The sequence below is a fragment of the Argentina anserina genome, chromosome 6, assembly GCF_933775445.1.
Source record: "Argentina anserina chromosome 6, drPotAnse1.1, whole genome shotgun sequence".
NCBI lineage: Eukaryota > Viridiplantae > Streptophyta > Magnoliopsida > Rosales > Rosaceae > Argentina > Argentina anserina.
Window position 1 is genome coordinate 25,743,680 of NC_065877.1, and position 12,956 is coordinate 25,756,635.

The following is a 12,956-nucleotide window of genomic DNA, read 5'->3' on the forward strand; positions in this document are numbered from 1 at the left end:
ACTCATTTATTAAACGTGTCATGCAGGTTCATTTCGTGTTAGCGGGTTAACCCGTCGTTGACCCGTTTATTAAATGGGTCATGACGGGTTAACCCGCCGCTGACCCACTTTTTAATCGTGCGGGTTCAACCCGCTTTATTTCGTGCGGGTTTCGAATCGTGTTATCGGGTCGTGTCGAAATTTACAACCCTAGTTGCCTTCTTATTATCAATGTAATGTTTTTTTTTTTGACATAAATCAATGTAATGTTTAATTGCATTCCCACGTGATCTGGTGGTATATATGAATAAAACTAGAGAGTGAAGTGGTAGCTGGTTTGCCGTAATGTTGGGGACGAAATTATAAGTGAGATTTCTATTTTATTTATTCTACTTACTATTAATGGTGTGGTTTTAAGGGAAATTGATAACATATAACCCCTACAGACGTACAGTACCATTACAAATGCTCTAAATACGGATTTATATATGAATATATATAGACAGTCTCTATTCAGAGTGAAGCTTCACTCTGAAATTACAGAGTGAAGTTCTAATTTTGGCACACTTTTCGGTCAAATTTTTTCACTATAAGTGATTCAATATTTAGGTATGCTATTCAAGATCATCTCTACAAAATTTCATCCAATTTGACAATGGTTTGAGCTTTCAAAATTGAGATTTACACGAACAGTTCACGTTGAACAGTTTTAATTCATTCATTGATTTAATCTAATTTCAATACCTTAACGATATCCGAATTAGATGAAATTTTGTATAGATGATCTTGAATATCATACCTAAATATTGAATCACTTATGGTGAAAAAAATTGACCGAAAAATGTGCCAAAATTAGAACTTCACTCTGTAATTTCATAGTGAAGCTTCACTCTGGATAGAGACTGTATATATAGATACAGTATTGATATTACACATAACTTCAATTGTAAGAATAAAGACATAAAATCAGACAATTTAGGGTTAAGAATCAAGCAAGCAAAACCATAAAAAAACGTACTCAACCAAAAACATCAGAAAATAAATAATTAAACGAACACCTAATTACTAAAAGAAAAATTATAACAAAATAGTGGGTCTCTTCCTAGCTGTCGGCTGAGTAAGACATACGAACATTTCAATGTGACGCACAAGCTGTCCTCTTCCCACCACATATAAAAGTAATAAAACCAGAGTCCTCTCCTTCTCCTTCTCCTTCGATCGTTAAACATTCCATTTACGTTAGCACCCACTTGTTGGAAACAGAAAGCTCTGAAACTCATTCCTCGTCGATCATTCAAGTCATGATTCCTGAATAGTAATCCCTCTGATCTCTTTGTGTTTCTCAAATTCATATGTGCATGCATGCCTACATGTTTCAATACTTTTCACTGTGATTCAGGGTTGTGGATTGTGCTTAATGTGATTGAGATTTGCATTTCGGTCAGCTCTAGATTTTGTTTTGCAGTTATTACATGGTTTTCAATGAAGACTAGTCTTGTTTGTAACATTTGGGCTTTAGGGTGCTTTGATTTGCTGCTGATCACAAATGCTTGATTTTCTGCATTTCTTGCATAAATTAAACAGATTTTTCAACAAAAGTAGATCGTGTAGATCGTTTTCGGAGATTCCTTAAGCTATATATAATACTCATTGCGGGTATGGTGCCTTGTTGGGAGATCTTGATCTTCGACTGTATCTATAGGTTTGTTGTAATGGAACGTGTGCAAAGCTTTTTGAACAACTGAACAAGCATCTGTTCAGATATGTAGGGATGTTTGTTGAAATTGAAATTTTATGTCATTTCTTATGATGACCAAGCGTATAGGTTGAGGTTCTAAATTGTTTCCTTCCCCTATCTTGCAGTGATTATCTTTTCAAACTTCTGCTCATTGGAGATTCTGGCGTTGGCAAGTCTTGCCTTCTTTTGAGATTTGCGGTAAAAGTTCAACAATGTATATAGCTTGTATATTGGTTGATCATATTCAGAAGTTATATGTAACATCCTGTCCCCTTTACACAAACTAATTAAACTGGTATATCTACTATCACTAATCTGTGTGCATTACCAAGGGGCATAATACTAATCGATCATGCACTAAACTACATCATGGTTCATAGTGGTTGAATTAAGTAAACTAGAAGCGTATTGTGGACACATGATAATAGAAGTTTAAATGATACAGATACCACAATGGTTAACTGTGGTGAGCAAAATTTGTTTGCTAGAATCGTATCTGGAGCAATTTTCCAATGACCAGACGAGTAATAAACTCAATAAGATCTACATTTTGTATACGGTATGCCCTTCTTAGTTGTTTAATGACAAATTGACTCTTAACTTGTGTAGGATGATTCTTACATTGACAGCTACATAAGTACCATTGGTGTTGACTTTGTAAGTACATTGAAGTAACATTGAGCTTCTGATGTTTGGTTATTTGATGTCATGGCAGTGATTTCATATTTGTTTCATCTATTTAGAAAATTCGAACAGTGGAGCAGGACGGCAAGGTTGTGAAACTTCAAATTGTAAGTATATTAATGCAACTTGAAATAAAAAAGTTCTCCTTACCCAGCAATTATGAAATCTCCAATTTCTTTCTGCTTAGTGGGACACAGCTGGTCAAGAACGTTTCAGAACAATCACAAGCAGCTACTACCGCGGTGCACATGGCATTATTGTATGTACTTGATTTGGTTTTGCAACTTTTTCGTAGGGTGGCTCACTATTGTATTGTTCGCAACTAATATCTCGACTCTGTTTCTAGCTTGTCTATGATGTCACCGATCAAGAAAGCTTCAACAATGTGAAGACCTGGCTGCAAGAAATCGATAAATTTGCTGTTGGAAATGTGAACAAGCTGTTGGTTGGAAATAAGTGTGACTTGGCTGACAAGAAAGTGGTGTCTTCTGAAGCCAGCAAGGTTCCTTCCTTGTTAATCTTACTTTGAAATCGTGACATAGTTAAAATAAGTTGATCAATCAAAACTGAGTGATATATCTGGTTCTATACTTCTCTTTATCCTCTGGTCTCAAAGGCATTTGCAGATGAGCTAGGAATTCCTTTCTTGGAAACAAGTGCCAAGAACTCTACCAATGTAGAGCATGCATTCATGACTATGGTTACAGAGATAAAGAATAGGTGAGTTCTTCTCCATGTTCTATGGCTAAAATCTGGTTATCTTATGATCACGGTATTTCACGGAAAGTTGGAATAGATCAGTATGTTCCTGACCTAATATACCGGTAAATTTTGATTTTTGGGATGCAGGATTGCTACTCAACCGATGAGTGCTAACAAGCCATCCACTGTGCATATGCGTGGACAGCCAGTTAATCAAAAGACCAGTTGTTGCTCATCTTGAATCCGAGGAGAGGATGAACTTGTTCTTGATAATGGTGGGAAGTTCCACCGGCTTCAGACCAGAGAAAAACACACAAGTTACACAGGCTTGCAGAAACATGCTGCTTCGCATTCAATCGCTATTCAACTGCGTGCCTCCTATAGAAGATTCGACTATTGCTGTACCTGGTTCTCATTATTTTCTTGATATAGTGATTTTGAGAAATCCTTTGAATAATTTTACCACAATGTAATAGTTCAATTATAAACATTTATTTGATAGACTAATCCCTTAGTTGAATTGACTTGCCATCCCTAATTCATTGGGAAATTGGTATATGCATTAGAAAGCTTTGAACATGTGTAATATTTGAATGGTGCGGAGTTAAAACAATCAAACAAAAGTACCACAAGGCTACCAGCATATCATAACTTCAATATCCAAAAGTATCAGGCATACAGCTAAACAAAAATCCGAAGTACTCGTTTCAAAGATGTCTGAAATCCAAAAAAAAAAAAAAAACATGCGATGACGCTAGTGTATCCCCTTCCAACTCATTTCCTGCCATAGATTCTGACAGCCTGCCTGTTCCTCTTCTTGGCACCAGACTTGGAAACCTTGAGGCTCCTGTGAACAGCACTCAACCTTGCTAGGGCAGCATGCTTCAGATCTGCACGGTAGAAGTTCTTTACCACCTGCAATGAGAAACCCAATATTAAAAGCCAAGCAAATACAATAACTTTAATGCAATACATGATATCAGACTCCATTTGTAGTTTCTGAATGAAACGAACAAAAAACCAATTAAAATACTCAAAATCAAGCTAAGTTAATTCTTTGAGGAAACCTTGCAATGGCTTCTTACATGTTCAGTGAACAACATATATGAAAGCAAGCATTTTCCAGTAAACATATTCAGCCAAAACTTTTCAACTAAATCACAACAAATGAAGGCCTACCAATGAAAAAAAAAAAAGATCTAATGTACAAGTACAATGCAAACTCACAAGTTTAAAAGCAACAAGTTCATTACATCAAAAAAACCATTGTAAACCGCCTATATCTCTCAAGGCTCACCATGGCCTTATATAAGCAACTTATTAGTAAAACAACATCCTTGAGAAAATAATGAAGCAACAAAAATTGCCGAGTCCAGCATCCATCCTACTCATCGTCCAAAGCCTCGTCCTTTTTTTATCATATCAATTAAGTTACTTTCCCCAAAAGCATCTCCAATCACATAATAGAAAGAGTCTGGAGGCAAGTGCAATGAATCTAATTCATCAAAAAACGAACCTTTGAATGTTAAGGCGCACCCAAGAACTTACATCCTAAAGCTCAACACTACTCAACTATACCGCCTCAAAATTTGTCATCGAAAACAGAGAATGCAGCATCCTAATAAGCCAACTATCCCACTTTCAAACAGCCCTCTATACATAGCAGCACAAATTCATACAAACAAAGCCAATCATCATTCAAAAGTCTCCGAAACCAGTTTACCTGGTTGTTGACAGCATTGGCCATGCGGCGGAAGTCCTTCTTCAACACAGACTTGTGAAGCAGAGAAGCAGGCTTGTTCTGCTTCCTGGTCTTAGTCGTCGCCAGCAGCACAGACTGCTCCTTTCCTGGCTGAATCGTCACCGTCTTCTTGTTCGCCAACCCTAATTAATCAACACAATTCCTCAATATAACAAATCAAAAACTCCAAAAAGACAAAAAAGGAAATCGGAAATCTTAGGGTATAGGCTTACCAGATTGCTTGTAGGAGTGGAGGTTCAAGAGGTTGTTGGGCTCCTTGCTGAACCTAACGCCGGCGTGGCTCCGGCCGAACTCCTTCACCAGAAAAGAGTTGTTCTTCTTCACTATCTCCCATATCAGTTGTCCTGGAACTGTCGCCATTCCTCTCTGTCTCTATTTAACCTGCACCGGATCGGAGATCAAAATCAACGGTGAGATTTTGCGGTGAAAAAGAGAGAGAAAGAGAGTGTACCTGTTGGGATTCTGCTCCGGCCGCTCAGACGAGAAAATTAGGGTTTTTGGTGAAGAAGAGATTGGGGGTTTGATGTTGGCCTTTTATATGCTGAAGTCCCAAGTCCGTCATTTAATATTTAGACCGCGAAGGGTACCATCTATTATTGTTTATTACGCTTTTGTCCCTGCTTTGTAGCTGAACCGGGTTCATTTGGGGATGGTGAAGTTTGTGGGGTAAAAAGGTAAAAATAAGTCTTTCTTTTTTCGATGTTTTTTTTTACAAACAGGACTGGAAAAAGACCCTATTAAGTCTTCCTAGCTAATCTAAATGGAACGCTGGAGACACGATAATGGAAGTAGGGTTTAGGAAGATAATAAGTTTAGAGTTCTTTGTGTCATCCCTAGTCCTTGTACCACCAGATTGCAAAATGGCAAATAGGGCTTGAATTGTAGCTTCTTGTGGTGTGTTGGCTGATTTTGCTTGTGGAAAAAGTGAAGAATTATCAAGTTGATTCACCATGTTTTGATAGGCTGAGAGATGAATTCATACTAGGCCACTATATATAGATTGGGAGTTGATCTTCAATTAGCGTTACCCTAAAGGCAATCACTATTGATCAAACCCTCCTCTCATCTCATCCCTACCCTTTTCTCTTTATTGAGTCTCGATCGGGTTCAAACCCTGTAAAATCTTCCCCTCTTGTTGTTCTTTTCTTCTGATTGCAGCAGATCCACTCATCACTATCAACACTGCTAACTACAGAGCGTATAAACCAACACTAGAACACTAGATCTAAAAACAGGGCATTTCTAAGCAAAAATAACAGTTTTCCAGTTCCATGATCAAGTTTCCAAAAGAGAAAGCTGAGTCATGATGCATGCCTGCAACCAGAAGCTCAAACAATGCGAGACAGATTGAACTAGAATAAGACCACAAGCACACCCAAAGCAGTAGTGTAGCAACAGCAAAGGAGTAGACTCCTAAAGTAATTAGTAAAAGCACACAGAAAGCTTCAACAATGCTGTACTCCTGAGGATCAAAGCTCATGTCACGTTTCAACCAATATCTCAGTAAAAAGAGAAACTTTATTTCATTTGATTTCAAGCAATATAACTAACATTGAGTATCTCAGTAAAAAGGAGTTGAACATGTGTCTGTCCTACAACAGAAGTACATTGGGGAACATAGTTACTATCTGAAATTCTGAATCAATCTGAATTCAAAGACTAAGTAACCAGATTCTAGGTCAGTAAAATACCTAATTCCAGTTACATCTCAACTAATGTGCACTATTTACACAGAGAAATGCAGACTCCACAGACCAACTGCTCTTCCTACAACAACGCAGAGTTGAGGAATTGCAAGAAAGAAGCTGCCCGCTTGAAGGGGCCAAATTAATGAGAACCACTAACTAGGCTGCAGAAATTAACTAAAACACAGGATATAGAGCTAACTTCACAGGTAAACCATTCACTGTAACTTTAACCCAATAAACAGATTCAAGTTTCACTTGGTTTTTAACACATGATGTGTTGGCCGCGCTAAACCACTCACTGCTTCATTTAACCTACTGAAAACTACTTTAAGGGGGATACAAGCTATTACCGTACCGCTCGACTTCTTTATCGGTAGATTCCTCTCTCCAGAGTGCCGGTGACCAGTCAATGAAGATAACTTCCTCGTCTTTTTTTGCAGTAGCCCAGATTTCTTTGATTTGGGAGAACTCTTTGGCGAACCCAAATGCTTGGTAGGGATTTTTCTAATCTCTACATTTCGTTCAGCTGCTTCGCCACCTTCAAGATCACATTCCATATTGTCAAACAGTATGTCACTATATCCATCATCCAAAGCCTTAACTATGAGTGGGTGACCAACAATGGCTTTACCATTCAATTTACTCGTTAAAGAAACCAGGGGAACATGCTGTGTCCGGTACTTTGTTTTAACCTCCAGTTTGACATCATATAAGGCAGCATCAGAGCAAGTACTGTGGGAAATAGAATCCGATGTCTGATATCTTGCTGGTACCAAGGAGCGAGATTGCCGATAGGGAAGTGACCTTTGAGGCGGTCCAGCAGACAATTCCGCAACCTGTTTGGACCTTCCTTGTAATGTGTGATTGAAAGTAGCAGAACCATTAATACCATTGCAATTTCTTTTCAGGTCAGAAACGTGACATAACACATCCGAACGGCGTATGCCTGCCAAACTAGTATTCGATAAGTCATCGATGTTCATATATTTCCTCGAGTTATGTTTTCTATCTCTACTTGTTTTTCTTGAGTTTCTCTTTCCTTTTGACTGCCACTTCGAACTACCTTTTTCTATACTTTGGCCAATATCATGCACGACTGCAGAACTTGTAGGAGCAGTGTCATTGAGCTTCTCATTTCTCAGAGATACAGCTTCAGCTTGACTAGTTCGAGTAGATTGCCTTCCCACTGCACCAATTTCAGGCCTTCCAGATGAACAAGGAGCAAGTACAGCAGATTTACCTGGTAGAAAAGAAAAGATGGCAAATCAGCTAAAGAAGAACCAGAAAATATTTCTCAGACTCACAAGCACAAAAGAATGAATATGCTAATCATCTTGCTGCACGTTGAATTAGCAAGACAAGGTCAAAGAAAAAGGAGTGATGGAGTTGCAGGGATACCACTATGTTCAAATCATAAACAAAAAAGACAAGATACAAACAACATGATAACAAAAATTATGCGATAATTACAAATTGTCCCATAGATACCATGACTCCTAGTAGTTTAATTGAAGACGCATACTGACTGAAACTAAAGCGTAAATATAAATATCCAAATACCTAAAGAGCGTTTTTCTTCTCCAGCGGGCCGCACATCATAGATTTTTTTAGATGAACCATTTTCCAATAACTCAGATTTGCTGGGAATTTCATTCTCTTTCATCGTATTAATAGAAGAAGATACCGTAGCTTGTTCAGGAGCATCTGTGTAAGCATCAATTTCACATGACACTCTAGTGTGGTCCGTAGATAAACCCCTTTTTGACTCATTTTGTTCAATTTCAGGAACCTTACCATCAGATAATTGAAGAGAGGAAGCACTTGACTTTGGAAGTAGGTCACCTGCAACTGGAATACACACCATTTCAGTACTCTCCAAGACCTTCGTCAATGGTTTGCTACGACTTTTTCTTCTCAGCAACTCATTAGCTGTGGCCACTACAGATCTCTTTCTCCTCAAAGATGAGGGACTTTTGCTTCCATTTGAAAGACTTCCGTTGGGCATGCCACTCTCAGTGTTTATATCTAAGATTGAAGCATTTTCATGACGCCCTTCTGTCTGAACTGACCTTTTTGATACCACACCCATTCCCAGGTCCTGAAGTCCTCTCATGCGCTTAACTCCTTCTGTTCCATCATCCTCTGAATCATTTGGTGTCCTTCTTCTCCTTCCCTGCAGACTTTGCAACTTAGAAGAACTTATATGATTTGGCTCCTCAAAAGATATACCAGATTGAGATAATTCCAGAGCAGAGTCTGAATTTGCTTCAGAAAGACTCACATCATAAGACATATCTCCATTCTCCTCGCCAGAGTGAGATGTGGCTGAGCAATCGTGGTCACCACCTGAATTACTCATTTGAGAACTGATATTTACATTATCCTTGCCTAGGCGCTCATTCTCAATCTCAAGAGCATGAATAATGGCGTCTTCCCTTCGTGCATATTTCACTGCCTTCTTGTTGGGGTTAGCTGCAGCAGCCTTTGCTTTTGTAATGCATTCCTCATACTCCCCACAACGAAAAGCTTTCACTCTCTTGGATTTTTCAAGATTATACCAGTCCCTGAATCAATGGAATCAAGATCAGACCAAAATCATATCTTATTGAAAGCTTAACACCCCATACCCTTAACAGTATCCTTGCATTGACAATCATGCTCCTCAACCATGGAAATAGACGTGGTTCTGAACCACAACCATGAACACGCTGTAATGGAAGTATGTAATGTGACAGATACTACAAGCATAATGAATCTCTAGCTTAAGAAATGCCAAGAAATAGCACGTTCATTTTATCAGGCTTGAACATTTCTTGAGGATGATGAAATGTGGAAAACTAAAATTTGTATCAAACGGTTACAACTTAACAGTCATAGAAAAGATAAACTATTCTATAAATGTTAAACCATCCAAAAAGGACAAAGACTCTTCCAGCGCAATTTATGTGAAGCACCCAACTAATACATATAGCAGCTTCAACGATATGATTCATGACTAACTTAAAACATAAATCTTCTCTCAAACGCCAAACTCTACACATGTCTATGGTAGTACACAAAGGAAACAAACCTCTCTCTCCCCACAAGCTACACAACTATTCGTATTAATTTGTACAAAAACACTAAATTGTAATCTACCCCAAAGCTCATTGCAGAGAATATGCAACTTCAATCACTATGTATTGCTTCCACGACGCAGCTTAATAGAGAATATAGCAGTAAGAACTAACAAACCAAGTAATAAACTCAACCTTAAATCGAAGCCAAATCAACAGAATTCACAGTAAGGACTATACTATTGCAACAAATCCTGATTAAGTAACACAATAGCTCTCTAAAAACCGAAATAAATAACTACGCATTAACCAAATTGAGTAAAATGCAGCAACAAAATATTGAGTCATATGGAAGTAAGCAAATTGCAGCCTAGTATGACCAAAAGCAAAAGCTTTAAACACTCACACGCTGGCGTCATCACGGCCGAGAAGCTTCACCGGAGTACCACTTCTAGGCGAAACCACAAACTCCTCAGTCAACTCATCCAACCCCACAATCCGACCCGGCCACCACGACCCGTTTCTCCGCCGGACCCAAACCAACGTACCCACCGTCCCATCAATGCCGTTGTTACCGGACTCGCCGGAGCTCCCCATCTCAAACCAAAACCCTCCACCGGAAAAATCCAAAAAACTCTGATCTGAAAAACGCAAACTTTTCAATCTCCGCCGCGCATTCTCAGCCACACTCGAGCCTCACCGCCGCCCGGAGCTTCACTCTCGCCGGAAAACGCATACACTCCTCAACCTAGAATTAAAAATCAAAACTTTGAGAAAACCCAATACAAAATTGGATTGGTTGCATGCATCAGAAAACCCCAAGACGAATTTTTTATGGGAAAACTGAAGAGAAGGGAGGGAGTGGTGACCTTGGGAACAAAGGTTTATGGAGGAGAGGAACACAGAGAAGATCTAACTTGATTTTTTTTTACAAAGTTTGGGTTTTGAAACTGTTACTGGTTTTTTTTTTTTGGCTTTCTGGGTGTGAATTTGTGGTTTGAACTTTTTAAGTATTAGCGAATTGGAGCTGGGTTTTGTGAGGAGTATAGTGTTTAGGGTGAGGAGAGAAATAGGGTCGGTGATTGGATCAATTATACAAATAGCTTTTGGTGTCTCTTGTGTGACAAAACAGAGAGAGAGAGAGAGAGAGAGAGAGAGAGAGAGAGAGGTTTCAGTCTTTCAGATATGAGAGGCAAGGGAGGCAAAGTGAGGCAGGAAAGAAAGAAAATTAGAAATTAGAAATTAGAAATTAGAAATTGTATGTATGTAAGGGTATACGGTGGGTTTAGGTTTTATCCTAATATGGCACCTTTTGGAGAGGAGGACGCCACCGTATCAGTGACAACAGTCAACACCGCAATGGCAACGTCAACCCAACTTTTTACGAGGAAAGTTTTTTTTTGAAAGGTTACAAGGAAAGTTGTTGGCTGTGTAAATGAGAAACAATCACAAAGATCCTCATAACTTCAGTCAATAAGCTCTTTTGATATCTTTATTTTTGTTTAACAGTCTAATTTATCGTACTAGAAAATTAATAATCAGCGTGATTTTAATGACGCCAATCACATAACATTTTGGTATTGGTATTATCGTCGCATGTTTTATCTATTTCTTAGTGGCAGTGCGTGTCTATAAACCAATAATCAACACATTTCACAAATCTTTCGTCTATAACACAATCAAATGATTGAGTACATGGTATTTTGATATTGGTGGTTTTGTCTCATGATTTTTTTTCATTCAAATGTTGCTCTCCATAAATCTATCTTTTAGTCATTCTAGACCTCAATCAGTGACCTCTATCTCTCCTTGTATATAAAGTTGAGAAGGCCACACAACGGACCAGGGAGTTTTTTCTCAAACACTCAACTGCTTGTTTCCTCAAATATTGACCTTTGATCTTCCCCTTGACATTCGAGTGTTTATGTCTTATGCACAACTCTTAGAGCCTCATGTCACGTCCCGTTTTCGAGAGTGTCTATTGCGGGCATCGCTGGTTAAATGAATATTAGGCACATGTGGGATTGCTCTAAGATAATAAGTGTGGGAGATATATGGTTGCTCATTCTGAGGGGTTCAGGTAGGCCAACCCGGTTCAGTTTGGGGAGCTTGTCGCTAGTCGGGGACTTAACGTCGAAGATGAGAGGTGGCCGTCTTACACACAGGTTGGGGTCTGGAGCCAATCTCCTGATGAGCCCAAGGCAGGGCGAAACCAGTGCATTGCCCAGTTGGATAAGGCTGGCTCCATGGGGATGGGGCGCCGCATGGACCAAGTGTGGCAGTCGAATGGCTAGGTCCGTGATAAGTGGTATCAGAGCCGCCTCAACATCGATGTCGTTGTGTTGCCAAGCGCTCACACATATCGTCGTGTCCCCAAGATACGGGAGGCTCCGCAGGGGAGTCAAGTAGGCAAGGTCGCCTCCAAGAGGAGGACCAGACGAGAGGATTTGTGGCAAAGTCCAAGACGAGAGATCTGGCGCGAAGCATAGTTATGCGATCTTTGGGAACTCTTTTTTATCGCTCAGGCATCGCGGGCGTACAAGCGTTACGCGGGCCGCAAGTGAGGATGTCGTGTACGAGGACGTACACCAAGTTTGGTGGGGGAGGATGTCATGTCCCATTTTTTGGAGTGTCTATTGTGGGCGTCGCAGGTTAAATGAACATCAGGCACATGTGGGATTGCTCCAAGATAACAAGTGTGAGAGATATATGGCTGCTCCTTCCAAGAGGTTCAGGCGGGCCGGCCATTCAGTTTAGAGAGCTTGTCGCTAGTCAGGAACTTAACATCAAAGATGGGAGTTGGCCGCCCTACACACAAATTGGGGTCTGGAGTCGATCCCTGATGAGCGCAAGGCATGGCGAAACCAGTACATTGCCTCGTTAAATAAGGCTGGCTCCATGAGGATGGAGCGCCGACTAAGTGTGGCAGCTGAATAACTAGGTCCATGACACTCATCTACATTAGGGACAAGCTCAACAGTGCAAGCATTTGCTCATTCGGCATCTCGAACCGATTAAAAATCAGAATAGGAAAGACAAATGAATTACATCCATATTTGGCCAAATGAGATCATCTCGTTAGAATGTGTTTCTTTGAAAACAAACATTAACATTTATGACCGATAGGCCCAAGCTTTATTTCTGAGAACGATATGTGTTGCAATCTCTCTTATTCAGGTCTTGAAAAACAGAATATAGCATATGGATTCTGGTGTAACCACCTTGTCACGAATTTTTGTGAGCAAAAAAAAAAAAAAAAATATATATATATATATATATATATATAAATGGAGAAAGGTGGAACTTAAGTACATAACTGTACATACATACGTAGACCAAACGGCGTC

The 12,956-nt window shown here is 39.5% G+C and overlaps 3 protein-coding genes across 5 annotated transcripts; 1 reads left to right on the plus strand and 2 right to left on the minus strand.

Moving 5' to 3' along the window:
• Positions 1-1,181: 1,181 nt before the first annotated feature.
• LOC126797791 (GTP-binding protein YPTM2-like) lies at positions 1,182-3,632 on the plus strand. Its single transcript, XM_050524511.1, has 8 exons — positions 1,182-1,294; positions 1,843-1,915; positions 2,327-2,374; positions 2,461-2,508; positions 2,589-2,660; positions 2,748-2,903; positions 3,018-3,121; positions 3,251-3,632. Exons 1-8 carry the CDS (start codon positions 1,281-1,283, stop codon positions 3,342-3,344), a joined length of 609 nt encoding a protein of 202 aa, XP_050380468.1. The 5' UTR covers positions 1,182-1,280; the 3' UTR covers positions 3,345-3,632.
• A 95-nt stretch (positions 3,633-3,727) lies between these two features.
• On the minus strand, positions 3,728-5,388 carry LOC126797792 (60S ribosomal protein L28-1-like). The gene is made up of 4 exons (XM_050524512.1): positions 5,317-5,388; positions 5,078-5,246; positions 4,827-4,987; positions 3,728-4,018 (listed from the first exon to the last, which is right to left on the minus strand). The coding sequence occupies exons 2-4, from the start codon at positions 5,223-5,225 to the stop codon at positions 3,878-3,880; spliced, it is 450 nt and encodes a 149-aa protein (XP_050380469.1). The 5' UTR covers positions 5,226-5,246; positions 5,317-5,388; the 3' UTR covers positions 3,728-3,877.
• A 1,354-nt stretch (positions 5,389-6,742) lies between these two features.
• On the minus strand, positions 6,743-10,765 carry LOC126798324 (uncharacterized protein At1g51745-like). Of its 3 annotated transcripts, XM_050525256.1 has the most exons (5): positions 10,479-10,765; positions 10,016-10,357; positions 8,835-9,117; positions 8,114-8,726; positions 6,743-7,793 (listed from the first exon to the last, which is right to left on the minus strand). In XM_050525256.1, exons 2-5 carry the CDS (start codon positions 10,204-10,206, stop codon positions 6,805-6,807), a joined length of 2,076 nt encoding a protein of 691 aa, XP_050381213.1. In that variant the 5' UTR covers positions 10,207-10,357; positions 10,479-10,765; the 3' UTR covers positions 6,743-6,804. The 3 variants fall into 3 exon arrangements, with proteins under 3 accessions (XP_050381213.1, XP_050381211.1, XP_050381212.1); XM_050525254.1 differs by having other exon boundaries at positions 8,114-9,117; XM_050525255.1 differs by having other exon boundaries at positions 8,114-9,117; positions 10,016-10,765.
• Positions 10,766-12,956: the final 2,191 nt, after the last annotated feature.

Bases quoted from the DNA above. Each gene is read 5' to 3' on its own strand.
- LOC126797792 (XM_050524512.1), bottom strand. From the start codon at position 5,225: ATGGCGACAGTTCCAGGACAACTGATATGGGAGATAGTGAAGAAGAAC. The intron at 4,988-5,077 runs GTAAGCCTATAC...TTGATTAATTAG, and splicing joins CCACTCCTACAAGCAATCTG to GGTTGGCGAACAAGAAGACG. The intron at 4,019-4,826 runs GTAAACTGGTTT...TTCTCATTGCAG, and splicing joins CCAATGCTGTCAACAACCAG to GTGGTAAAGAACTTCTACCG.
- LOC126798324 (XM_050525254.1), bottom strand. From the start codon at position 10,206: ATGGGGAGCTCCGGCGAGTCCGGTAACAACGGCATTGATGGGACGGTG. The intron at 9,118-10,015 runs GTGAGTGTTTAA...CCATTGATTCAG, and splicing joins GGCCGTGATGACGCCAGCGT to GGACTGGTATAATCTTGAAA. The intron at 7,794-8,113 runs GTATTTGGATAT...CTTTTCTACCAG, and splicing joins AGAAGAAAAACGCTCTTTAG to GTAAATCTGCTGTACTTGCT.
- LOC126797791 (XM_050524511.1), top strand. The intron at 2,375-2,460 runs GTAAGTACATTG...TCATCTATTTAG, and splicing joins GTACCATTGGTGTTGACTTT to AAAATTCGAACAGTGGAGCA. The intron at 3,122-3,250 runs GTGAGTTCTTCT...TTTGGGATGCAG, and splicing joins GTTACAGAGATAAAGAATAG to GATTGCTACTCAACCGATGA.